This window comes from Vanacampus margaritifer, chromosome 9, assembly GCF_051991255.1.
Source record: "Vanacampus margaritifer isolate UIUO_Vmar chromosome 9, RoL_Vmar_1.0, whole genome shotgun sequence".
Taxonomy (NCBI): Eukaryota; Metazoa; Chordata; class Actinopteri; order Syngnathiformes; family Syngnathidae; genus Vanacampus; species Vanacampus margaritifer.
In genome coordinates, this window is record NC_135440.1 from 17,028,439 (window position 1) to 17,055,411 (window position 26,973).

At 39.6% G+C, this 26,973-nt stretch overlaps 1 protein-coding gene and 1 long non-coding RNA gene across 2 annotated transcripts; one reads left to right on the forward strand and one right to left on the reverse strand.

Annotated features, from left to right (window-relative positions):
- Positions 1–374: 374 nt before the first annotated feature.
- Positions 375–11,629, forward strand: LOC144057758 (uncharacterized). The gene is made up of 2 exons (XR_013295320.1): positions 375–465; positions 10,643–11,629. It is a non-coding gene; the product is annotated as an uncharacterized LOC144057758 (long non-coding RNA).
- On the reverse strand, positions 1,528–26,806 carry mindy3 (MINDY lysine 48 deubiquitinase 3). The gene is made up of 16 exons (XM_077575630.1): positions 26,689–26,806; positions 25,942–26,261; positions 25,533–25,612; positions 25,368–25,428; positions 25,084–25,290; positions 24,065–24,116; positions 22,820–22,934; positions 22,660–22,733; positions 21,227–21,306; positions 20,906–20,976; positions 19,531–19,611; positions 11,078–11,150; positions 8,662–8,734; positions 5,835–5,922; positions 5,059–5,130; positions 1,528–2,299 (listed from the first exon to the last, which is right to left on the reverse strand). The coding sequence occupies exons 2-16, from the start codon at positions 26,033–26,035 to the stop codon at positions 2,150–2,152; spliced, it is 1,371 nt and encodes a 456-aa protein (XP_077431756.1). The 5' UTR covers positions 26,036–26,261; positions 26,689–26,806; the 3' UTR covers positions 1,528–2,149.
- Between the last annotated feature and the right edge of the window lie 167 nt (positions 26,807–26,973).

Here is a 26,973-nt window from a genome sequence, read left to right on the forward strand (position 1 = left end):
CAGTCTGACAAATGAAACACCATTAGTGCTTGTGAAGAAAAAAAAACAAAAAACAAACTTGAGCATCAAATGGAGAGGCATCCAACACCTATCAGCAAACACTTCCTGACCCCCTGCCCTCATCATTTAATTGCAAAGTTCACCTTGTCTTTGAGTAGCTTTTATGTAAGAAGTAGTAGTAGCAGCATATCTCACATGAGCAAGATGGAGGACAAAGTTCTACAAAAGGTCAGGGGAGGCCATTTGCAACCCCCAATATATCTCCATTTCATTTACCTCACATTCATACACACTTTTACAGCCATTAAAAAGATTAAATCATTTTTTTAACAAGACAGTACACGTAATTCCGAGCTGCTCCTGAAGGCATCATTCGCTTTGCTGCCCACATGGGCTGTCATCAGATGATTCAGTACATAATGACACATTATAGAGGCGCAGCTGATCTAATGTTCAACATGCCATGTAAGTTGAGTCAAGTTGTTACATGTTGATAATGTGGACTTTTTCTGACAAATTGGTAGCACTAAGAGATAATGAGTGGCGCGGGAAAAGTCTGTGGTCCAGTCTTGCTTTTTTTCAATAACAAAGCCAAAGCTTTCCTTAGTTTCTGCTCACAATTTGTGCTCATTGCTTTACAAATACAAAAACCGGAGCATGGTTATGAAAACTACAATATTTGGGAATGATTGATCATGTTCTTATGTGCTTATTAATCAAATTGACCCCAGCATGTTTTTGTTTAGGAAAGGCTGCATGCTTTGGTTTTGAAGTCCAGTCGCCTTTGATGTCTTTTTTTGGTTCAAACACAAAGATAATTTATTTGCTTTCATAGCGGAATCAGGAAATCCTGTATTATTTAACGTTTGATTGAAAACCAGAGGATTTGGATTCTTTAAATTTATTACCAGGTGAAAATCTTTTCTTTCTTTCCGTTTTGTGTGGATAAGCTCGGAGGCAATAATGTCTACAGAGTTACAATGAATGGCCACAAATGATAATTTTGTGCATATTATATATTGTTGCATGTCTGTGAGACGTGGGAGGAAACCGAAATCCCCAGAGAAAATCCATGCAGGTATTCAAACCCAGAATCTCAGAACATGCTAACAGGCTAAACCACCATTTGACTTTGACTTAAAAGCACATCACTTTGACTTCTTATCATATTTTTTAGATAGCACCTAGCATGAACGTATAATGATACTGGTTCACTATTTCAATCCATCACAGGTATGTGTACATAAACGAAGTAGGTTTGGACAAGTCAGTTTTCGCTCCGTACGCCGCACAAGACAAATATCCATTTAAGTGTACTAAAGTGAGAACACATCATCTTACACCATTTTTATCAGACATGCAACTCACCATCCTGGAGCTGTAGTGAAATATAGCTTGTGCGCCTCTCGCAGAGTGCAAACATGTGCCGTGAGTTAGTGATGACGAAGGGATGCAGATGGGCCTGCAAACTTGATGTTTCCCGATGTCGGGTCGAGGAGGACTCCACATTCAAACAACAGAGGAGGATGCCAAAAAAAAGTGTTTATTCCACAATCTGAACTGTGAGCGTGTTAATAAATACATGAGCGCCCGGCCAACTTTTCAATGTGGTGCATGAGGTCTTACATGTTGTTGAAGACATTGAAGAAACCTTCACAGTTGGTTGAGTGCCTACGTTGGTTGGTCCTAACATTGTAAACGTTTAGCAGTGAGAGCGAAAGTCTGTGTGTTCTCACGTGGAAGGCTTTGGTCGTTCCTTTTTGTTTTTCCCGTCCTTCAGTTGTTGGAGTTGTCGCAACAACTCTGTATGCGCTCCGCCGTGTGATTTTGTGACACTTACAGTTCAACATGATAAACATCCTGTGTGACGAATTGGCAAGCCGTACTTGAACAGACAATGGCATCGTTTAAAGGTGAGCTGAATGTAGACTGATAGAATGAATCTCAGGCATTTACAGTTGTTGGGAGACTTTTTGTGTGCATTTGTGAGGTTCTCATTCATCAATGTTGCGTGTATGTGGTTGTGGTCCCGGTCTCTATGAGCTCCCTTGAGCAAGAGCCGTGTGTGTGTGTGTCTGTGTGTGAGTGTGCGTGCGTGCGTGCGTTTGAGATGGGAGGCAGTAGTGGTCCGTTGCACGTACAAACACGACTAGTTGAGTGACGGCGAGCGCTCGGTGCTCCACAGCAGCTCGATGTAGGGCCACTTGGTCTGTAGGCAGCGCTTGACTGGAGTGTCGTCGGTCCGTACCATGGGGTCTTCAAACCCGAGCACCAAAGCGGTCCCTTCCACGTACTCTACCTGAAACACACACACGCACTTTAGTCAGAATTGACAGATTTTCCTCATGCAATCCAATACGTGGAACGGATACAGTGATAACTTTTTTTTTTAACGGGTTTTTATGTTACATAGGCAATTAGGCATGTAATAACAGCTGACCTTAGTGCAGCAAATATTTCTGTGCTAGTGGATAAACAACTATAAATGTAATGTATCCCAGTGGGAAACAATATGGCATGATTGAATTTGCCTCTATTCTGACCCCAGCGACAGACAGTGGCACTATATCAATCCCTTTCCAGGCACTTCTCCTAAAGTGGTATAGGCTGAAATGCAGAGTGTCTGTTATTTTTGAGTAGACACACCCACTTGTGCAGACATATACATTTATACCAGCTGCAGGGGTGGGAATAGTACTTGAAAATACTTTCAGGAGCTGTTATACTCATTTGAGTCGATGGAAAAGGAATCGCCACTGTAACCTTAGAGGCGCCTTGGCGTACGTATATGCAAACTATGTTTCTGTCTACTTGTGGTGCACCTCCTTACAGTCAGGGGTCAGCAACCTTTACTGTCAAATGAGCCATTTTAGGCCAAATAAATGACAAAAAAAAATGTCTTTGATCATTGTGATGAACAAAACAGTATGGACATGTTATGGTAATTTTTGCCTCTCTCCTTCCCTTTTTGGGCATTTTACGGGTATTTAAAAAAAAAAGAAAAAAGAAAATAATAATTATTATTTATTTATTAAATTCTGTCTTTTTTGTTATAAATTTTCTGAGATATTTTGCAATTTTGTGGACATTTTATGGCATTTTTGGGGGATTTTTTTCCTTTTGGATTTGGACATTTTACAGTTACTTTTAAAATTACTTTTCTGACTTAAATAACAAATAAATAAACAACAAAGTAACAACAAAATCTGTCTGGGGCTGTAAAACCTTTTAACATTGTGCTGAACAAAACAGTATGTACATATGGTTTTTTGCCTCTTCCTTTTTTGCACATTTTATGGCTATATTTTGAAAAAAAATTCAGCCTTTTTTTTTGCTATACATTTTCTGACCTTTTTTGTGTGGCAATTTTGTGGACATTTTATGGCAATTTTGGGGATTTCTTTTATTTTTGGACATTATGTACTTACTTTTTAAACTTTTTATTTTCTGACTTTTAAAAATATATTTTCAAACTTTTTTTGGTGGCAATTTTGTATGTATTACAGGTGCTCGTCAAATAATTAGGATATGCTCAAAAAGTTGACTAATTTCCATAATTCCACTCAAAAAGTCAAACTTTCATAGATTATAGATTCGGGGCCAACAACTCAAGCGATTTCAAGAATTTTTTTGTTTATTTTTACGTTATTTGGGCTTTCAGCTCATAAAACCCACTAAAATGGTTGTCCAAAAATTTTAATAATGTGAAGAAATCACCATGCATACTTCCCAGTGTTTTGCATGGGTGGGGGTGGGGGGGGATGGATGGATGGATGTCAATCTTCAATAGTTGGTTGGATTCCCTTTGCTTTGACCACTACCTGGATGTGCCGTGGCATTGCTTGGGGGTCCTGGAAGCCCAGACTTTCTTGATGCTTGCTGTCAGCTTTGTTTTTGGATCTGTTTTTGGCAGTGGTGAAGGCAAACGGGAATCCAACCAACTATTGAAGATTCACATATCATTTTGAAAATACCATCCATCCATCCATCCTTTTTTCTCAAAATCAGTGGGAAGTATGCATGGTGATTTCTTCACATTATTCAAATTTTTTGACATCCTGTTTTCATGGGTTTTATCAGCTGGAAGCCCAAATAATTTAAAAATAAACAAATAAATACTTGAAATCACTTAAATTGTGGGCCCTGAATCTATAATCTATGAAAAGTGAGAATTTTTGAATGGAATTATGGAAATTATTGTATATATTACTAAAACTTTTTGAGGATATTGTAATTTTTGGACGAGCACCTATATATGCAAATTTTTCGGGATTTCTTTTTTTTTGACATTTTATTAATTAGTTTTCGAATTTTTTTTCCTGCTTTTTTTTTTTTTTTAATAATGAACTTTCTTGACAATTCCAAAAACATTTAATGGTAATTTTCGGCCTTTCTTCTTTTGCTTTTGGGAATTTATGGATACTTCTTGAACGTTTTCTTTTTTTTGTGGCAATTTTGTGCATACTGTAGTAAAATGGTAATTTTCTGCTCTATTTGGGATCTATTTGGACATTTGATGGTCACTTTTATCCCCTTATTCATCTACCTTTTGTCTTCTTTTCTGACATTTTAATTAATACATTCATTTATTAAAATAATATTTTATTTAAAAAAAATGTTAACTAAATATGTAATTTTTTTTTTTTTTTGGAGCCGCAGGTTGCAGACCCTTGTACACCTTCAGGTGATGTATTGGAGGGTTTAAAAAAAAAGTTTCACACCCCCATTCACGCTGACAGCTGCAGAAAGTGATATTCCTGAGTACCAGGCTAGTCAAGCGCCACACATTGACAGCTATCCATCACACTAAAGCCTGTCGGTGAGCATTTATCACAGCCGTGCTGTTGACACTCACCTACCTCTCTGCCGTAACGACTTTGAGGAACAGGAGGCAAAGCCATAGAAGTTTTTGGATGACTGAACAGGCTATTAGGCTTGTAATGGCTTCTGTTTATTCTGGAAGGGGCTGGATACCGCCAACATTGTGTGTGTGACTGGGAATGAAGACATGTAACATGGATGGAGACGGCTTAAGAGAAGGAAGCGCCATGGTCTTACCCTCTCGTTGTGGTTGGATTGTTTGAGTCCATTGTAGTGGTAGACGGGAAACGAGTCTGGGATTCCTGAATCCTGGAACACAGGCCGGAAAACAGTGAAAAACATGCTGGGGAGATTCTCTGGCCAGAACATAATCGTACAACTGGAGGTTAAAACCCAAAAGTGGAACATTTTTTGACTGCAAAATCCTGGCAGCAAACTTACAATTCTGCGTGTTACATTCAAGTGCAACTCCAATTACCACATAACAGCCAAAATGAGGAAGACAATAACACTTGTGCTGACTTTGGCTTAATCGGGTGTGTTGTCTGAGCGCGCGTCCAGTTTCTCATGTTTGTATGCCTTCATATGAAACCCAAACCCTTGACCCGATCCCACGTGTGTCTGCGTGTGCGTCCACTTGGCTAATGGCGGTATAATTTCTTTGCAGTTCCGAGCTGCTCTTCTGGTGGGTCCCTAAAGCCCTGATCTCTTTAACACAGTTCCCTCTATCTCTTCCTCATGGAAAAAAAAAAAAAAAAAGGCTGCACGGCTCTCTCTAAACTCTTTAGCAAGCAGCGTCATATGATTGTTGAACACACGCATAGATTTCACATGAGACACCACAAGAATGTCTTGGCGCAAAAGCCTTTGATTAGCTAGAACAGCACTTGGCCCGGGATATCGACGCTTATGTGAAGGTGACCTCAATCTGATCGTTTTTTTTTAACTGCGATAAATACAAACAACTCAAATGGGGATGGAAGGAATTTGTGCGTCCACTTTTGTACACATACCTGATCAGGGAAGAATTCCAAGAGGAACGGGCCCAGAAGAATTATGCCCAAATTCTCTGGGTCCAGCTTGTTCTTCACCAGACTGACACTGGAGGGTGAAAAAAAAAAAAAAAAAAAAAAGGTTGGTAAGATTAGAGGGAAACATCACGTCAGCTCATGTTTTGGTGAGCGCCTGCGTATTTTCACAAAGACTGTGGTGCAACTAAATATACCCCTTTCCAGACATTCCTGTGTGTTAGATCAGCGTTATTATTATTATTGCTGAGCAAATGAAAAAAAAAAAAAAGACTTGTTCGATTGCCCTTTTAAGGCAGCAGGGAAAGAGTCGATACTGACTACATGCAAGTGTGATGCGTGCGTGTATACATGACGTGGTTGTTTAAAAGCGGACTGGATGCGATGCTGGCGCGTGCTGCGGGTTTTCCTTGCGCTAATCCATCCTTGGGTACGGTGCGCTAATGCAATCAACTGATGTTTTCTCTGGAGCCGCTCTATGATTTACAGCCGTGCGTCAATCGGTTTCGGTGTATAGACACTGCGCGCCTTTATCTGGCAGCAGTCAGAGGAAGTCACGCTAATTTCAACAGAACATTCGCTTGGCTTGTTTGAAAGCACCATTGCGGTTTTGATGATATTAGCAGCTTTCTGTCAATAATAGAGACGAGAGAACAGAACATTCAGGCATACAGTAGGCTTGTAAAATAAGACATACTGTATCACACACAAATGTTACGGACAGGAAGTCAAATTTCACACGCGTAAGACATTCAAAACTTGTACAGTATTAAGGGGGAAGTCAACCCTAAAATGGTTTGATCCACCACTACTAGTGCAAACATGACATTCCGATGGATATAGCACTTATGGAACGTGGACAAAGCAGAGGGCAGCCATTTTGTCACTTGCTGTCGACTGAAAATGACATAACACATCACAGTTACACAGGGAACGACGACGACGAATCATGGCTCAGCTTGTGAACATTACATGACCAAACGAAGAAAACAGGCGAGCCCGAATTGATTCGATCCACTCCAACTAGTGTAAACATGACATTCCGATTATACCATTTCGTCACCCTATTAAAATAATTGCCTAAATCATTTCCAATTTTTTTTGTATTTCCTGAAAAAAAATGAATAGCCGATTATTTTTAAGGAGGCGTTGATTTGTGGAACGTGAACAGAACAGCTTAAAAAAAAGTTTTCCCCTCATCTCCGAGGGCAGCCATTTTGCCACTTCCTGTCGACTGAAAATGACATCACACGTCACAGTGACTCAGGGAACGACTAATCACGGCTCAGCTTGTGAACATCACATGACCAAAACGGTAAGCCCCAATTGGTCATTCATTACCTGAGCAACTGTGATGTTATTTTCAGTCGACAACAACGGACAAAATGGCCGCCCGCTCAGATGGATAAAAACGGGTGGATTTTGCTGCCTAATTCATATTCCATAGACGCAATATTAATCAGAATGCCATGTTTAGACTAATACTGAAGCATACAACATAATATTCAAAAAAAAATGGTTTGACTTCCTCTGTTTGAAACAAATTTGGCTCATTATCAAGAAAAAGAATGTCTGTTGTTGCTATGGTAACACAAAATTAGGGTTGAGAATAAAATGGAACTGGGACTAACATTCTGCAGTTGTCCTGGAAGTGTTCAGATTTTAAAATGTTGGTCCTAAATTTCGATGCTTACTCTGTCATGCAGTGAGTGGAAAAGTGAGATTGAAATAGTCATAAGTGCGATATTACGATCACTTGATTTATGACACTAGAAATTTAACTAATTGATCAGGAGCTCCCAATTATTTCTCTTGTTGCACAAGAACTTACTAAATAAGCCTACAAAAAAGACATGAGTCAGCTCTGAGTTTCTTTATTTACCACAGTGACTTATGAATAAATGCCACATCACATGTGTAATAGGTAGAAAGTCTTCCACACTGATGGTCTCAATTTACCCCGAGCCCAAAATAGCCCACAGTAGGGCAAGAAACCATATTTGGAATCTTAAACCTGAGCACATTAAAGGTTAATTTTCACTTGAAGGAACATGTTGTGAAAATTTGCTGAAATAAACCCAATCCCCAAAACATGAGCACGCTTTGGAGGCTGAATAGACGTGATCAACTTCAAACAGAAGGGCATTAACACAAAATACTTTTATGGCTGAGAATTGATCGCAAGTGGCCAGAAGCTGACCATTACAGGAAATAATAAACCATTACAGACAATGTGAGGCACATGGAAAGAACTGCATGTCCTCGTTCTCCTGGTAATAAAAGTACAAAATGGGTTGTTTAAGCCCGGCACCACCAACTAACTGAACATTATTCAATATGGTGGATTTGGGGCTGCTACACTGGTGTCGTGTGTGGCAAGCAGAGAGACAGCAGTACCCCCCATGGTGTGCTCCGCTACGTTGTGATGTGTTGGCCATCTGGGGCTCTGCAGAGCACATCAGTGGTCCAAACACTCGACGATGCCCGTGGTCCCAGCGCACGGCTTAACACTCCTCGGTGGAAAACTGTTCTCCTGTTTGAAGCGATGCTTTTAAGTGTTTCCTCTCTTACAGGCATTCTTCCTGTCGTTAATGTTCTCCCTCTGAGCCTCAGATTGAGATTTTTTTTTTTTTAAGAATGAGTCGGCTCTAGCTGTACTTTATACAAGTCTGGTAGTGAAACGTGAGCTGTGCTGTTGACCTGGCCTGGCCGTGACTTTGGAGTGGGAACTTTAGAAGAGCTACAGGTGCCACACACACTCACACACACACACACACACGCAAGACCAGCCTCAAGACATGCAGGCACTTACTATTCTGGCTCTGAGACAAGGTCGAGGGCTTTCATCACATCCTGTAGTAGAGCGTCTGGGATGAAGCCGTTATCTGGAGGGAGACACACAGAGAGATGGATGAACAAGTTGGAGCAGGACACAACTGTAGCAAAAAAAAAAAAGACCTTCACCCAAACCGCACACATACATACCATATGGGAATTAACTTGTGATGCAAGTTAAAATAACCCCGCGCATATACACCTTGCCCTTTCTTTGTGACCTACATTCCATGGACATGATGATCCCTTTACCTGTGAGGAGACGCTTTAAACGCTAACATGTGCTTTTCAAGGCGCGTCGGTCTGAATTTGGAATGTGACTCACTCAAACATGAACATGAACTTTTGGGCGCAACATCCTTTTGCATGTGTGCATATGGTGGTCTAAATCTTATACACATTCTAGGTGAAGGTCAATGACAAAGTGCAAAAAAGAAAATATGCTGATCACATTGCCCAGGCAGGATGCGATTGGTATCTGTAACCATATAATGCTACAGTCTTTGTGTTTAGACAGCGGGAGAGAAAAAATACATTATTGAATGTATTGTAAAGAGGATACATCATTAATGGCGACAAAAAGGGCTAATGCTGGGGGACGTGGTGGGCTAACATGACTGGCTGTGATTGCCGTGGATGCCAGGCCTCCTTTTGAACCTGTCGAAATATTAACCACGCCAGTCATGGTGCAGGTTAGAAATTTAAGACTGAGTAAAATGGGATGAACATAACAAAACCTGACAGTAAGTAATAACAATAGTAACAAAATAGGGTTTGGCAATAAATCAAATGAATTCGATTGTCATTTTAAATATCGAATTGTTGAAAATTTGCTAAATCGTGAAATTTAGTTTTGTCTTCTAGATTATTAAAAGCTGTTGTTTTTATGTTCTGTTGCATCCAAATGTTGTTGTGTACCAACTACTTAATTGTGGCATTTAAACTATGAATGTTAGGTTTATGCTAAAACCGATATAGAATCAGCATACATTATAGTTTGAACATTTTGCACAGGAATTATTTTTGAATAAATTAAACATTTAAATGTTTCTTGGTTAAAATTGTAATTGTCCTGAATGACAGGAAAAAAAATATCAAGATTTAATTTTTGGGCCATATCGTTCAGTCCTATAACAAAATTAAGTTGTGTCACTGCCGTAGTGGGATGGGAAGTGTGTGCCCGGGGGAAACATTGAAAACTAAAAATAAATAAGTAAATAAAAAATAAGGCCAAAACAGGGCTCCAAAGTACAAGCACATTTTTTTCCCATGTAAAGCTGCCAATTATATATGTCCTACAATATACTATATTAACTAATTTTGTCCCCAAAATGTATAACTGCGTTCTATTTTAAATGTTTATGTGTCCCAAAGACGTATTTATACGTTTTTTATGTTTGTTTTTTTAATGCTAGGGCAAGAGCATACAGAAGATTTTTGATGCAGCCTCTGAACTGCACAGAACGGGTGAAGCAATGGTATTTATTACAAAAACGGCCAGCAGGTGGCAGCAGAGTATAAGAGATCAACCGGGGCCATGTTGCAAACAAGCTCATGTACCCACAGTTCTAAACTGGTTTGTGAATAATGATGAAACTTGGCTATATTCGAATGCTAATTGCTGCAAAATGGAAACAGATAGAAATAACAAGACTCTAATTTTTCTTTTGGTGGGTTCCATGTTTTTATAGCAAAAGAACACAATATTCTGTGGGCCTTACAAAATCAGTCAAAATCCAGTAAAACTGCCGGGAGCGAAGGGTATTGCTTCAGTGAAAATGGCTGGGAATGAATGAGTTAAATACTAGAACAAAGATGTGGTTGAGAATTTTGCAGTGCTGTATTGTACATATAGTCAAGTTAACCATGGCAATTAATTTGAGGTTTGTGGACATTCATCAATATTGCATCACCCTTTGGTCTGCTAATGAACACACTGATGTATTTTTATGTTCCAGGCATGTCTTACACCAATGGTCCCCATCCTACTACCAAATGGCTGCGGACCAGTGGTTCGGGGACTACTGTCTTACACAGGAAACAACTCCCTTTCCAAACCCATTCTTTTTATTACTACTATTGCATCACTCTATTTGTCCTTTCCCCCAGTAACCTGGAAAGCGACAAGGAGGAAAAGAGTGGGATGGTTGACTCAGCTGCAAGAGGAGCTGAGCTCACCAACCTAAACAACAACAGCGGAGATGAGAGAGAAGTCGTTCTGGTTACTGAAGAGAAAATATATTGGAAAAGAAAAAAAAAGCAAATCGAGGAAGAAGCAAAGGGGATGGCTATACATCACTAGATGGGCGTGGAATGCCGGGTCGATTTTACCAGGTCTCCTCATTATTATGAGCGTGATGCCATGTAATGAATACGTTGCAATAATTGATTACCTTCGGGATCAAATGACTGGAAGACCCTCCTTGCCTGCTCTGATGGACACTCTGGACCGACCAGGGACATCTCCTATAGGCAGAGAATTGAAAAAAAAAAAAAAATGAAGTGTGAGAAAAGGAACTTATAAATGTCTTAAGATTTGATCCAAGCAGGCAGACATAGGATGTGTGGGAAGTTGTATAAATTAAATGGATGTCGAGTGTCTGGCAACCTGTAGAAACAGCTGTGTGTATGTGTGTGCACTGGTCATGTCGGCTGAACGTGTGTGTGTTTATGTGTTCGACTGTGCAAGGGGCCAGTGTAATCGCTGGAGTCTGCCAGGCTATTAACTGATTTTCTGATTAAGTCTGCTGACTTGTTTTTACTGCAAACACACAATCAGGTAATCAAGTCCTACACATAAACATGATTCATGAGAAACTCTGCACTTTGTTTGTTGGTGAAATTCCCCCAGATAAGATAAGCAGTAAGTAAATACCCAACTGTAATTTTTGGATATTCATTCATTTTGACAGGTTCTTTTGGATATTAAATGTAGAGCACTAGAATCCTGTTTTAGATTTTTCCCAAACATGGATATCAAATATCGAGAATGAACACACGTCTGTTATTGTTTTCCTTCTGACGTAAAAAAAAAAAAGAGACAATAAATCACTTGAGGAGGGATTGAACAGATTCAAATACCAGCCAACTTTGGCCCAAAACATCCTAGAGGAATTTCAGGCACATGGAAAACCCAAAAATATAGATCGCAATAAAAAAACAAAGGTTTTGACCGTTTGGGCAAAAATGTTCCATGTGACTCGTGGCCACCTGAATTCAATTTGAATTGCGTATGTTCAGAAAATGGAAATGTTACAATTCACCTTATTTTTGGGAAAAAAAAAAAGATTTGAATTGATTAATGGGAAAATCATTTTAACAGCTCTATGAGCAAAAATATAAAGTAGCTAAAGGGGAAGGTAACCCCAAAATGTTCCTTATAATATGTTCTATGCAGCCCCACTAGTCGTCTAAACACAGCAATCTGATTAATAACGCGTTCGTGGAATACAAATAAAACAGCAAAATCCACCCATTTTTATCCATTTCACGGGGCGGCCATCTTGCCACTTGCTATCAACTGAAAAGGACATCACAGTTACTCAGGGCTCAGGTAACAACCAATCGGCTCAGTTTTCGAGCATCACATGGCCAAGCTAAGAAGACAGGGAGTCGTGATGGGTCGTTAACCGACCCCTGAGCAACTCTGATGTCATTTTGAATTGACAGCAAGTGGCAAAATGGCCGCCCACTGAGCTGGGAATAAACAGGTGGTTTTGTATTTACACTAGTGAGGGCGCATAGAACATATTTTTGTAAAGATTTTTTGTTGACTTCCCTTTAATAAATAAAAAGCTGCTGGGCAAAGTAAAATGATAAATTTTTGTTGACAGAACCGTCATGACGCTACACTAACACAAAAAAATTGTAGCGCAAATGAGCCTCGGTCATCTCATCTCAGTTATCCTTGGCCTTTATTAAAGCTTGATCCGGGCAGGCTGCTAAGGTTTCACTGTCCACTTATTACTGTGCTCAGTGTTCACTCGGGAGGGAGACTGAGCAGAGATGACTCCCAGCTGCCTTTGCTTCAGATACAAAGAAAACAGAGCAGTCGACACGGTGATCTGTCACACATACTATAGCCTGCCCTGATTTGTTAACATTATAGGCTTCATAAATCTGGAAGATTTGTTATTAGCTGAAAGTGTCTGTCCCACAAGGTATATAAACGGTGACTGATTATCATGAGAAAAGCTATTCTTATTCGAAAAGCCACCAGTTGAGCACTGCAGTGGAAGTCTTGTGGCATCGACTATGTTGATAAGTCGTAATAGTAACGTTAAGAATTTTGTCTCTTTGCAAGGTGATGAGAGCCCCAATCGATTTCATGTGGCCTTAAAAACCCAGAAGTGCCATGAACATTGTAAAACTAAGTTCAGCTCCAGTTTTTTTTTTGTCTTTCCGAGACATAATGCATGGTAATCAACAGAAAAAAAAGTACTATTCTGGCTGTTGAGTAGATATTACAAAGTTGAGTTCTCAGAACATGCTCACGAGGTAAAAATAATGGCGGCCAAACTGACACGACTGTGTGTGATGACAGCTCTGCTTGCCTGTCTTTGATCTGTGTTTTATTAGAGGCCTGAGGAAGATGCTGCTGAGTTGGGAAACATGGAGCAAACACACTCCACGGGAGTGCGCATGTGTGTGTGTGTGTGTGTGTGTGTGTCTTTTCTTGGTGCCATTACTGTGAGTATGTTTGCGTCTGAGACACGGTGTAATTACCCGTTCGCTAAACGTTTATTTGCCTGAAAAAGAGAACAACGATATTCTAGTTGTGCATGCAGAGATTCTACAAACGACACTTAAAATAAGACATAACATCAACAGGGCAAAGTGTGCTTGTGTGTGGCCTTGAGGAACACATTCCATTCCCCACAGTCCAACGTTTTGGCTGAAATCCTTGACCCTCTTCACGAAGCAACAACAAGCTTCTCCACACAGGAACAAAGTTAGGAAAACACGAGTGTAAAATCAAGCATGTCCTATTAAACTGACACTGACGTCAGACTGTCAAAAAAAAAAAAAAGCTTTTCAACTGTGCATTTGATTTTGATGTGAAAAGTCCCATCTACAGACCACCTGTTTTTTTCTATCTCACTCTACCTGGGGTTTGTCTTTTAAATGAGAAGTGCACTTAAGTCCAGTTTAAAAAGGTACTTTAAAATTTGGAGTACTTCCTCTTTGTCTTCCTTTTCCCCTGTTCGACCCTTATCTTCCCATGCAGGAAGCTAGGGGAGTAATTTCCCTCCGGTCCGCCCAAAGAGCTATTGTATGTGCTGAGAGGCTTTGATTGCCCAAGAAGAAAGTCTTAAGGGATCCGTTTCAAGTCAACAAAACCGAGATCTTGTCAACTGCCATGTTCCAAAAAGGCAAAACAACCTGAAAAGGTTTCGTATCTCACGGCAGCTGTTTTTTTTGGGTACGTGTGTTTCAGGTATGGAATCTTACATGTTAAGATTGCTTCGCCAGAAAATAGAAGTGACACCACAAAATGGTTCTACAGCATTTTGAAGGGATCCTCTAACAGAAAACAATACACGGGGGAAAGGACGACTAATGTAGCACACCCACAGCCTCTTAGCCTTCTACAATGGCCTTTGGTCTAACCTGTCAAAGATTATTAATGACTGTTAATGTACACCGCTTTGCTATTTTGTGCTCCTACGCTGCCCTTACCTCACATCTCCTTGAAAGCATGATATTTGAGAGAGACTAGGGACGTTCGATACTTTTTCCCCGGCCCATACCAGTGCGAGTACCAGTAGTCACCGATACCAAGTAACGATACTACTAGTATTTTTGGTGCATAAAATTTGCCTCAAAAAACAATGACAGATAAAAAAAAAAAACTATATTAAGAAGGGACTGCATTCGATACAACTTTTTCCGTCCAATACCAGTGTGAGTACTCAAGTCTCCAGTAGTCACCAATACCAATAACCGATACTACTAGCATTTTTGATACATAAATGTTGCCCCAAAAAACAATGACAAATTTAAATACCTACATAAAAATATAGAATTTTCTTTAAAATTTTATGGGGAAAAAATGGCACTACACGCTACTACTGCATACACGGTTGTATCATCCACTGTCGCAAGTACCGATACCTTGAAATAAGGCCAGGATTTGGCCCAATACCTTCCCTATCCCTAAAAAGAGACTACTGTTTCTTCACTTAAGTTATGATCTGACAATCATTTTAAGTACGCTGGTACACTTACTTGATGCAAGTTTGGGGATTTTTTGGGGGGTTGGATTTTAAACAAGGAAGTAATGTGATTTGTTTCAGTTTACATATGATATGCAAAATTCTTCATCACAAAGTCTTGTTTTGGTGAGTGTAAAACAAAACATACAATTCCAAGACAAAAAAACAACTTGCTTACTGAGCTCTTGTGAGGTAGTTTGAAGTCTGGTAAAATGTCATGCAAGATGGCCTATTTTAGGTATGGGTTGAATACTGATACCATGTTCTCGCAGTAACTGATCAAAGTATTGGCCGCCTTTTTATCGCTGTTTAATGTTCAGGAACTACTGATTAGAAGAACAGAAAATTGCTGATAGCACGCAATTTTAAGTAAAAATGCTAAATTGGAATATGTAAGTCTTTCTTTAAAATAATCGGTGTCTTTTTGAGGAAATTTTATGCATTAAAATTAGCATTAATGGTATTGATACTTGGTATCGGTGACTACTCAAGCACTCGTACTGGTATCCGGTCTGGGAAAAAAAGTGGTGTTGAACATCCCTAGTCATTCAGTGCAATTTTATAGGGATATTTCTACAGAATTTTTTTCTTTGAATAACCGCAGGGTTACCCCTGTATGTATGAGTTCTCCACCAAAGTGAGATCCCAACTAAATGAAAATCACTCCTGTAAATCCATCCGATTCACCTGATGAGATTTATTGTATCGTTTTAAAGTTTAAACCATTATAGTTTTTAGTGTTATTTTTGGAATCTAACAGAATTGTGCAATGGGAAAAAAAAACAACTATAAATTTAAGCCCCATCAAGAGGTTTTCTGTTATTGAATGCGGTGAAACTCCTAGTTCTCCACCATAACATTTCACATGCACACGGTCTGTTTGTGATGGCATGGCTTTAATAACCTCTTGTGGTTCTGCCAACACAGGGGAGAGAACTTGACATCAACTCTGTTTGCACTCTGCACATATGTTTTCTCTGTCTTGTACCAATCCTTGAGGAAAATTTGCAGCGTGTGTGTGTCAGGACACAGCGCGCCAGAGAGTCTCTTCTCTCTGCTAGTAAATCACTGGTCACGACATGACTACTGTACATAACCACATACACACCTGTAACTCCCTCAAGAGTGAAATACAACAGCCCTCATCACTCACTGAAGAGGGTAAAGGTCGATTAAAAATGTCATCCACACACACGCTTTTCCTAAGTGACCACTGCGCTGCTCCATGAAGGACATCCTCCTGACCTAATCCGTTCCTTCCTCTTCAGTTTGGGACCAATATACTGAAGATGTTTGTGGAAGTATTTTACTTGGACAAGTGACATCTACAGTGGCTTGTAATTTCAGGGAGAAAGCGATTAAACAACGGCAAAAATGAATCTTTTGAGAAGGAAACACAAGGTAGATAAAATTATTAAGCTGTCACATCTTCATCTTTTTTCCTGGCATCTCAAAAACAGATCCGGTTACGTGCCATCAAACATTTCTCGCAAGCCCACACAAGAGAACTGCGTATGAGGTAGAGAGATGGCGGAATAGCTTTTGTGTAGGTAGATTAGATTAACACAACACTAATGCTATTAAGCTGATGGTCTAAAAAGCCGCAGTCACACACCGGTGACAACTCCGGGGAATACACACCCGTCCCCAAAGACTGACAGAAGGAGCGACTGACACATCAGAAGCAGGGATCGGATGTTCTGCTTTTGTGAGGACGTCGCTATATTGGGGCTAAAAGCTACATTAGCGGGTAGTGCAGATTTGGTATCACGATGCCTGGGAAATCGCAGTACACTTCAAATAAAGCAGATTTACTGTCAAGCGGAGCGGTTTTAGGCTGACAAGAGGTTGAGCATGTTAATGGTGGCAGAGCGTAGAGAAAAGTCATCTACAGTACGTCAGAAAACATGCATGTGCATATATTCAGGTCTGGTCTTTAGCGTACAAATGGATCCAGATGGGAATTTTTGGATTCCTTTTCACTCACAAGAAGTCATCCACCTGAACCACACACACACACACACACACTGAATCAAGATTAGGTTCCCTGCACTCAATGAAGAGTGTGTGACTGTATATGTTTGCGAATATGTCACTAACACCAGTGGAGCATGCGCAACGATGTCTGGTCATCAGTGAACCAACACATAATTCACTCGACTTTTACGCATGTAACTGAGCTTTTAATCAATGGTGTATTACGGGTGTGGTGTTGTAATGAAGATGATTGCCTGGGATATTTTTTTTGTCTCTCAAGGTTAAGCACAGTTGTTCTTAAAGTGGAAGTCAACCGTAAAGATTTCTTGACAATATGTTATATATGTGTGACCTCACTAGTGTAAACATGACATTCTGATTAATATTACATTTGTGGAATATGAGCTAAGAAGCATCTCAGGGGGCGGCCATTTTGCCACTTGCTGTCGACTGAAGATGACATCACAGTTGCTCAGGCAACGACCAATCACAGCTCACCTGTTTTCTGAAGCTGTGCTGTGATTGGTTGTTACCATATTTAGACTACTGGGGCTGCATAGAACATATTGTCAATTTTGTTGTTGAGGACTTCCCCTTTAACCTTGTTGTTACTGAACCTCACCATTTTCCTATGCGCATTCACCAAACCCTTTATCGAAAAATAACATCTATTTTTTCTAATTCAAGACATTTACTGAATGAATAAAAGACTGTTCACTGGTGAATAAAACAAACAGGGACCGGCCACTTCCTTTTTGATTTTGCTCAACATATTATGAAGAGATTACAATAATGTAATGAAAAAATAAAATAAAAAAATCACAACAGCCACAAGTCGACTACTGAGTGAATCAAATTCCCTGCAGCCCAGATAGGCCAAGGCGCGAGTTCCTTTTTTTCCTCCACAAGAGCAAAGAGAATTGATTTGGTCCAAGTCAACCGAACAACTAAATACACAAGACACCACAATTGCTTATGTTACTTGTGCAGGGACTGAGAGCTGTCTGAATACTGGACTGCACTCATGTACACGCACACACTGAATTTGCACAAAGTGAAATCTGAGGATTCAGACTCCTGAGGGCCTTTGAATGGAAGTTGAAACAACACGGTTGACCTCAGTATGGATGAGGGCATTCCCTACCAAGTGAGGTAGCACTGTGTGCATTTGCATGTGTGAATTCAAGGAACACGGATCCAATTTCCCTGCTAACCCAAAACAACCTGCTATGATGTAACACTTTCTGATGGACAAGTTACATTAAAAAAAAAAAAGATCTATCTTGAAATCAATCTGTCCAGCCATCCACCTTCTATACCGCTTATCCTTCATTCGGCAGGAGGTGGAGCCTATCCCAACCGACTTAAGCCACAACATCCTGGAATGATCACTGCCAGTCACAAGGTAATTATGAAGAGCACATTGAGCGGGAACTGATATGAACTATGACAATGGCTCAATCATGAAGCCCTCTGCCACAAAACCACAGGGGGCAAAGGCTGCTTCAGGTGGAGCTGGTGGACATGTGGGCTGCACGTCCACTTTCATCAGTGACAACCAGCAATCAGCATACTTGCAAAAGGAGATGGAGTCATAATTAATACACTAATTGTAATCACACCAATGAATACAGTATGTAGTATGATTGCGTTTTAGTTGAGACTTCATTTCCACACGTGGGACCGATCAATACTGGAAAGAACAAATAGAAACCAGAGTATTCGTCATGTCGCTTGTCAGCAGATCATGTATGATGTAGGTTACAGTCATCATAAACTTGTGTAGAAATTGAATACAGCTGGACATTCTGACTCTTTTCTGGAAACATCATGAACTGGGTTTTGACACTTGCCAGTAATCAATAACTTGAAAACAAACATCTTCGCTACTTCAGAGGCAATTGTGTGGCCTTTTTGAAGTCTTCGGCTCCTGATAATTCTTCTCCACCAGTCACGATGATCTCTTACCACAAATGGACACTAAACAAATACACGAGCATTTGCCCATCTCAAAAACGCAACCGCGCGTCTTTGACTTTTACATCACTAAAATGAAATTCCTTCCTTTGTGTTGCCACAATCCCTCATCTGACCGTAATTTTGGAAGACATTAGTTTATTTGACTGACACTGACAACCAGTACCTCTTGAAGCCTTGTTTGAGCCTCACTAAGGACTGCGGATTTATCCCTGCATTACTTACATCAGAACCGCTTTAGAGAAGAATGCCTTTGTGGTCAGTATGACCACAAGTAATTATTACCACAATCAATAACGCTTTTATGTAGCGTACATATGTACACCAGGCATGAAGATGAGACAGTCACATTTTTTCCTTGGTTAAAGGTTTGCACCATGCAGAGCTTGCATGTTTCTGCACGCTACACTCCTTTGAAAAAAATAAATAAAAAGGATAGGTGGAAAGCCAAGAAAACAGCACTGGCCATATATGACTATGTCTCTTACACTCACTTTTCTCTCTGCTCACTCCTCCCTTACACTGATATCTGACCTCCCTTTATTAAATCTGTTAAGTGGGTTCCATATTTTGGTTTTCCTAACCTGTCAAGAAGTCTGGCTTTTATTAAACACTGCGTGACATGTTTGACTCTTGACATGTGTTTAGACAATTATGGACCAGTGCATTGAACTTGCCTTTGTAAAAAACACAGAAAGGTGAGTTTCACTGCCAATGATCCAAATAGGGAACTTGGGCGACTTCAGGAAAGCCCCTACCTGAAATAAACAAGACAGAGTGTGTTTTTATTCAATATTGATTTAATTTGTTCTTCCTATTATGAATCAAAATGTGTTTAAAGTGTGTTCAATTTGAGATATCACATGAATTGAGGGTTATTTCTCTGTGCTGTGGTGCTGGCCCCATTTCACTTAATAAAGTTTTTTTCCCCCCCATCCATTCCGTTTCTATACAGCTTTATAGTGTTCAGAGTCACGGGTAGCTGGAGCCTAAACCAGCTGACTCTGGGAGAAAGGCAGACGACACCCACACGGCACATATAGAGACAAAACTACTCACATTTTTGCACTCACACCGTCACTGAGTGGGTACTGAACCCATGCGGCCTGTACTGAAGTCAGGCGAATGTACTCATGAATAACTCAACGCTTATTTTAAATAAAAACAGCAGCACTTGAATAACTTAACACAATGGCCTCTTAAAAGTTTATTTCAACTCACTCTGGCATGCATCACCTTATTCAGGGATGTGATTTGACCAAAGTGAAATTATCTGAAAATTTAGCCGGGGGTCTGGGGGCCGCTGGCACCCAGCTAGGTCCAGGACTATCCCATCTAAAATGGCAGTTTTAGTCAACTCAAAATCAGTCACATTCAAAAACATTGGACTGCCTTTGCTTTTAAAAACTATCACTGAGAATATCATCATATCTAACTAATGTGATTACTAAGTTAACACATAAATAATGTTGAAGAGTTCAAATTTCATGAACAAATAATTGTATCATGACCAAATGAAAAGTAACTCATATTAGAGCATACCACAAATGTCTTTGTTATAGCAGAAGATGTTAACTGTCGGAGTCATGTGCATACACAATGAACTACTATAAAAAATAATAAAAAAAATCGGATTTTTTTATTTTTTTTTGGGGGGGGGGGGGAGATAAAAAAAAGCGGAATTCCGCGAATTAGCGGAAAAATCACATCCCTGCTTATTTCCTTTTTGGTCATTACGTAGGCAATAGCAAATAGTCCAAATTCTTTCAGTCACATCTAACAAAATATTTACAAAAATACGTTGTCAGTAAACATTTAACATAGCAGTGTGCGGCAGTTGTTTAGAAACACGTTCTCACACAGGAGCCTTATAAGTTTTTTTTTTTTTTTTAAGTTTCAGCTAATTGCAATATATACAAACTCTACTGTACATGTAACAGTGAGGTTGTGTTTATTTGTATTCGTAATGACATAAACACAGTGTGCTAAGTTCACGCAATTCTGTCCGCAAGTGTGTACTTTGTCTTGGGAGTGTGTTTACAGTGACTGTACCTTGCAGTAGCGTAGTGACTCCATGAGTGTGAGGAAACCAACTGATGCTTGCTTATGAATGCCGTGTAGCTCTGAACATGGAAGACACAGATGACAAGAGTGACAAAAAACTGAATGACAGAACGTTAACATGAGCTTAAACTACTGCCCTCTGGTGGACATGATTGCCAAAGAAAAACTGGGTTCTTTGTTGTTGATACTTATTTTGTGTTTATTCAAATATTGTTAAGCAAGATTGTGCATCACCAAATTGCATCGTATGGCTGATGTGATGTTTTCTATAACTTTAAGTACCGGTATATTAAATATTTGCTCTCTTACTCATTCCAGAACACTCTCGATCTCCATCCCAGACATTCGAGACTGCATGGCCCGTTACAAGGAGGTTTACCAGACTCTGACTGCAAAATGAACAAAATTAAATGAATAAAGAATGGTTATGATGAAAATACATGCCATTATGGGTATGACCATGCAACTATGTACAGGCATTAAAACGGGTCAGGAGTGAAAAATGTGAGAAGGACTAGGACCAAAATTTTGGCTGTTGATATCAAACCGGGGCGGAGGGTTAGTTTTAATGTTCAAGATTTTATGGCGTCAAGAAAAACAGTTTGCGAAAATGCGAACATCTTTTATATATTTATCGGACCGTGGATTGATGTTGAAAAAACAGCATGTGTTGCATTCAAGTAGGGATGGGTACCTTTGCAATTTGAACCGGTTTGGTTCCAATTGTCGGTATCGATACCGGTACTGAACAATACCAATTTTCGGTACTTTTGTTTGTGGTAATAAATGTTAATTGATTTAACAATATAATATTTTTTGGAAAAATAACATTCACTTTAACAGTCATTTTTCATTAAATAAAATCAAAGTCAGATTCATGATGTTTTACTATATGTCAGATTTTCTGACAAATAATAAAACAATGAATTTAAATCACATGAGCCAGAAAGGATGGTGTTTAAACCCCCCCATGATATAACATTAATAAAATATAAATAATACAATACATTTATCTTACAAATAACAAAATGAGAAGGAAAGTTCTTTACAATGAACAACATAAAGAACCAAATTAAGCAGTAATGCAAGAACAGACGATAAATAATAGTATTAGTGTTATTTTGGTTCCATGTGCAGTTGTTTTTCCAAGGACGTGTATGCGCACGTAGCGCGATGAACTCGATCCCAACTTGTGAAATCTCTTCAAATCTGCTATGTCCGCGTTATGGTCGGCGCCGCCGTTCGGCCTCAGCACCAAGAAGTCCGCGCAGGTTGTGGGGCACCGCCCTCAAGCAAAGCATGCTAGGAACCGTGAAACTTCACTCTTGCTTATTAACCCAAATCAGGAAATGCATTTTATCGTAGCGTGAATGAAATCTAGCGCGGATTGGTGACGTCAGTCCGCTGGCTGTGCGTACATTGCTGCGTTCAAGTGCGCCATAGAAAATTAACAACACATCGCGGTGTGGACAGCCACAATTTAAGACGTGCTCCAGAACATGGCACCGTTTGATTTAACGAGTATCGGTGCAGTCTTCGGTACCCATCCCACGCGGAGTTCACTGATGCACTGACTCCATCCACAACCCCCCTGAAACATCTTCTCATCGGATATGCACGCTTCACGTAGGCGACCTATTTTGCATTCAAAACGGCGAATTTCGCTGAAAGGTGAGGGATTTTCATGCATGTATGTATCATTTTTTTGTGCAGTTGTGTGAAAAATAAATGTGTTCTGGTACCTTCCATGGCCATGCACTGGGTCTACAAGGGGTTCCATTGTGTCCTGGATCTCATTTCTAATATTCTCAATACCCTGTAGAGCCCAATAGTTTGACTTTCACTCTTCATATTACCCATCAATTACATACATTATTTCCTCTTTTGGTTCTACAATCATACCTTGGTGAGGATGACAGAATAGAGGAAAAGCAAAACTCCACAGCACCCCCTCCAGGTTTGGAAGAGAGAAAGCACCTCCGCTTGGAGCTCTGACACAGACGTCACAACTCGCTTGCTGCAGAAAAGGAAACAAAAATAAATAAATACAAATTTGTTAAACTATGTTTTTACTGCACTTGGAGCTTTATTACGTAAATTATGGATCTTCATCAGCATGCAGTTCCTTTTGTTGACCCGTGGACTGTGCATGCAGCACAGCACGCCTTGTGATTAAGGAAGGGTCAATACTGCGGTGGCAAACAACTTTACAATTATTGAAATTAGTTTGTATTTATATGTGGGTGTGGGAATGGTAAAAAGAAGCACGCTTTAATAAAACATGCAATCAATGAAAGCGAATGTCCTCAAAATGTGAGTCAAACGGTCAATTCGTTATCAAAGCCTTTTTTTTTTTTACAAAAAATATGGACGTACCATTCCTCCAAGAAACCCTAAATAAGTAAGTGCATCTGTGTCAAGCAAGCAGGTATTATAGGGGGCATGTAGTGGAAAAATGAACTTTTTAATTGCTTGTAATTGTAAACAGCTGGATTTATGTGTTACCATGCCATCAAATGTGTCGGTAAGCAAGCTGATTGCTTAATTTAGATAATACAGACCACACAACGAAGGTTTGGCAGCTTAGCTGTGTGCATTAAAAAAAAAAAAAATCTTCCAGGCAAAATAGACTACACGGAAACACTCATGTCAAAGCCAAATGCTAGTAGATCTCAGATGCGCAGATTAGCATTAGCTAACAGAGTTATAAGCACTAAAGTGGTTGCTCGTGCATCAATTCACGAGTATTCCAAGTTATGAGGAGTTGTTTTTTTGTTTTTAGTGTTGTGTTTGTTTGGGTTTGCTGCATGTGCCACAAGCATTGTTCAGCACACTTGGCTATATCCTGGCTGCTCAGTGATGAAGTGCTGCCTTGACAAGTGAAAATACAATCTATAATTTTACTGTTTATATGGATACTCACATTACTTTTCTCTCATGGTAACGCAAAAATAGTTAATTTATACAGCAGTGGCGATATTTTTATTTAAACTTGGGGTATTCTGCACAAAGTACATTACAGAAATGTTATGCCATTATAGAATTTATATGCAGACATGAGAACTGTTTTAATTTGTAAAAAAAAAATCATAATATGTCTCTAAGATGAAAGTATTATTGTAGAGAAAAGTCAAAAGTGTCACTTACTGAAGAATACTGTGAAATCGCTCAAAGCCAAGGTCTTCAGCAGCCAAAGCAGCTAAGTACAAGAAAACAAACATACACAGTGGATGTAAAAGCTCTACGCACCCCTGGTTAAATGCATAGTTTTCCTTATATAAAACATTAGACCACAATAAATCATAGTATCACATTTGTTTTCGCTATTAATATGACCTGCAACCGGAACAGTTCAATTGGAAAAAAAAAAAGCCTTCATCAGGCGAAGTAAAATTAGCTGAGAAAATGTTTTTGCATAAAAGAATTTTGAACCGATTTAAGATGAAGCAGAATTGTTGACCAACTTAATAAAATTGCTTTAAATGGTAACACACGATAGACTAAAGTTAATCCAAACTGATATATTAAATTAATCCAAAGTGAATATATTAAGTTTAATTATGAGTTCATTAAACTTAATATATTCACTTTGGATTAACTTAATTCAATCATGTGTTACAACTTGAAGCAATTTCATTAAGTTGGTCAACAATTCTCTTTTTAGAGTGTACATTAAAACTCAAGTCGCCTGACAGAATATAAAATAATCTAAGGGAAAGTCTACTACAACAGCTGAAATTTAATTAATTCAATTATTTAAAATGGTGTGAGCTGACACCCGTTTCACATTATTTTTTTGTGATTGGTTAATTCTGAGCACAGCCACACCCCAGTTCTAAGAGCGTGTGTGCACTTGTGCAACATTATTTCAGTTGTTTATTTTTACTCCATCTCTTGAAAAGATGATCAAATTGAATGGTAGGTTATAGGATTTATCTATGTTTCATTACTTTTGTCACAAAACCTTGACATTTGAACAAAGCGGTGTGTAAACTTTTCATATGCACTGTACACTATGGTGTTACAGCTCGACACAGCAACAGCCGATAAAACAATTAACAGTCATTCAGAGGACTACCTATATTCTTGTGAAGGAGTGAGCATTCTTGTTTGAGTGTCATTACTCTAAATCAGAGCCTTATAAGACAACAGACGTTAAAACTTACTGGGTTGCTGCCCCTCTAGTGGTTGGCTGCTCTCTGGCACTGGCATGTCCTGTGTTTGTGACTGGGTCTGTGCTTTCGTATGCGTGTGGGTAGGTGGGATCTGTCCCTTGGCCCACGACACAAGGCAGAACTCTGTGGAGGTGCTGGAACAAGCCGACTCCAGGATTTCACTCAGTCCAGAACACAGGACAGTTTTCTGCTCCTCCTCTAAAAACACACATAATCGTGCTAGATTTATTAAGCATACAGAAAGAATGGTCATGTTTCTTGGTTTAATGTACTACCTGTCATGTGTCTCCAGTTTGAAGTCTCTCGATGAAAGAGAATAGTCTTTAGGAGGAAAGCCTGCAAGGAGAACACAAATGTCTACTTAAATATGCTTCACTTGAATACTGTTTCCCGTGGCCTCATAAGTCACTTGACTTCACATTTTAGAAAAGGAATCATACCTGTACAGGTACAATCACAGCACATGGCCCCCCTTCAAACTGCTCTAGTGCTGTGTGCTCATTCTCACTGAACACAAACCCTGTGAACAAGACAAATATGCAGGAAGGTGGTATTCCTTACCAAATATTTTTATTTTTTCAATCAGGAATACACTCTGTGTGCACGTGCAAGAATTGTTAAATGATCACGATATATTTAGCAAATATACTATGAGCTTGCTGTATGTACTAAAATAGTCATACAATGTCAAACAATTTCACATAAAACCCATGTTCTGCACACATACATTTCCAAAGTGGACAGTTTTAAATCCAAAATATCCTCCACCCTAGTGAGGTCCAAGAGAACTAAGAAGACACAAAATGCACTCAATCTACAATGCAATTAAAGACAGACATAACATTCTACCTTGTGTCCATCTGCGAAAGATAGAGGCTGAAACTGCCCCGCTTGTTGGTCTTCCCCACACTAAATCCACCAACTCTTTATTTAAGTCTGACATGACCAATTTCTCTGCAGGCAGATGCACAGCCACTCACTATGCAGGCCAACTGATATTTGTCGGTGCCAACTTGCAAGATTTTTAGTCTGAATGATGGTCCACTTCCCTGGGCAGGTAGAGCCTGTGGCATTGGCCACAAGCTACCTGTGGAACAAGGCAGTATTCTTCTCTGCGCTGGCGGGACACAGGTTGGTACGAGGAATGACATCAACGTGGTCCCATCGGCCTGCAGGTAGCATGAAAAACAAACATGTTTAGCAGGAGCCTATATATAGAATAACTTAATATAACAAATAGAACCACACGGGGTGTATAAAACTAGAACTGCAACTTACAACACAAACAAGCTGGACCAGTTGGAAAGCTAGCTAATCGTTACAAGGGATGGATAACGAAAAAAAAAATGACGACAGTTGACAGGGGCAACACGATTGCGTGACTACCTTGTTTCATGCTTGTGCATTTACTACGCGTATGATACATTTTTAAGACCAAATGTGTTTGTTAGGTAATAATAACGCACGTTAGCATTAGCATTACTACGAGCATCAGCTAACCTTAGTATTGTTTAGCAACTCCATTTGTTGATAATACGAGGATAGTATGTTTGTATATTGGACGTCAATAGTAATATCACGCGAAAGCTCGCTTACCTGAAATACAAAGTCGAGTCAGGTTCCCCTATCGATTGAGCGATGTAATTAATATCAACGCCTCTGTCATTTGTATTTACAACAGAGCCAAAAAAGCCTTTGCGGAAATGTAACGTGCTTGCTCATTGGTTGAAATCCAGATGAGTCCCAACGCGTAAGGAGTGCGTTCTCAACGCGTTGTGCCATTGGCCGATGCGCTTGTCATTTATATGAATTCCGCCCTCGTTCGCAAAATTCAACCCGCCACAATAATGGTCTGTTGGATTGCAGAGGTAATTTTGTTTA

Bases quoted from the DNA above. Each gene is read 5' to 3' on its own strand.
- mindy3 (XM_077575630.1), bottom strand. From the start codon at position 26,035: ATGTCAGACTTAAATAAAGAGTTGGTGGATTTAGTGTGGGGAAGACCA. The intron at 21,307-22,659 runs GTACCAGAACAC...TTCATTTTGCAG, and splicing joins CCAGTGCATGGCCATGGAAG to TCAGAGTCTGGTAAACCTCC. The intron at 5,923-8,661 runs GTAAGTGCCTGC...TTCACCCTCCAG, and splicing joins CTTGTCTCAGAGCCAGAATA to TGTCAGTCTGGTGAAGAACA.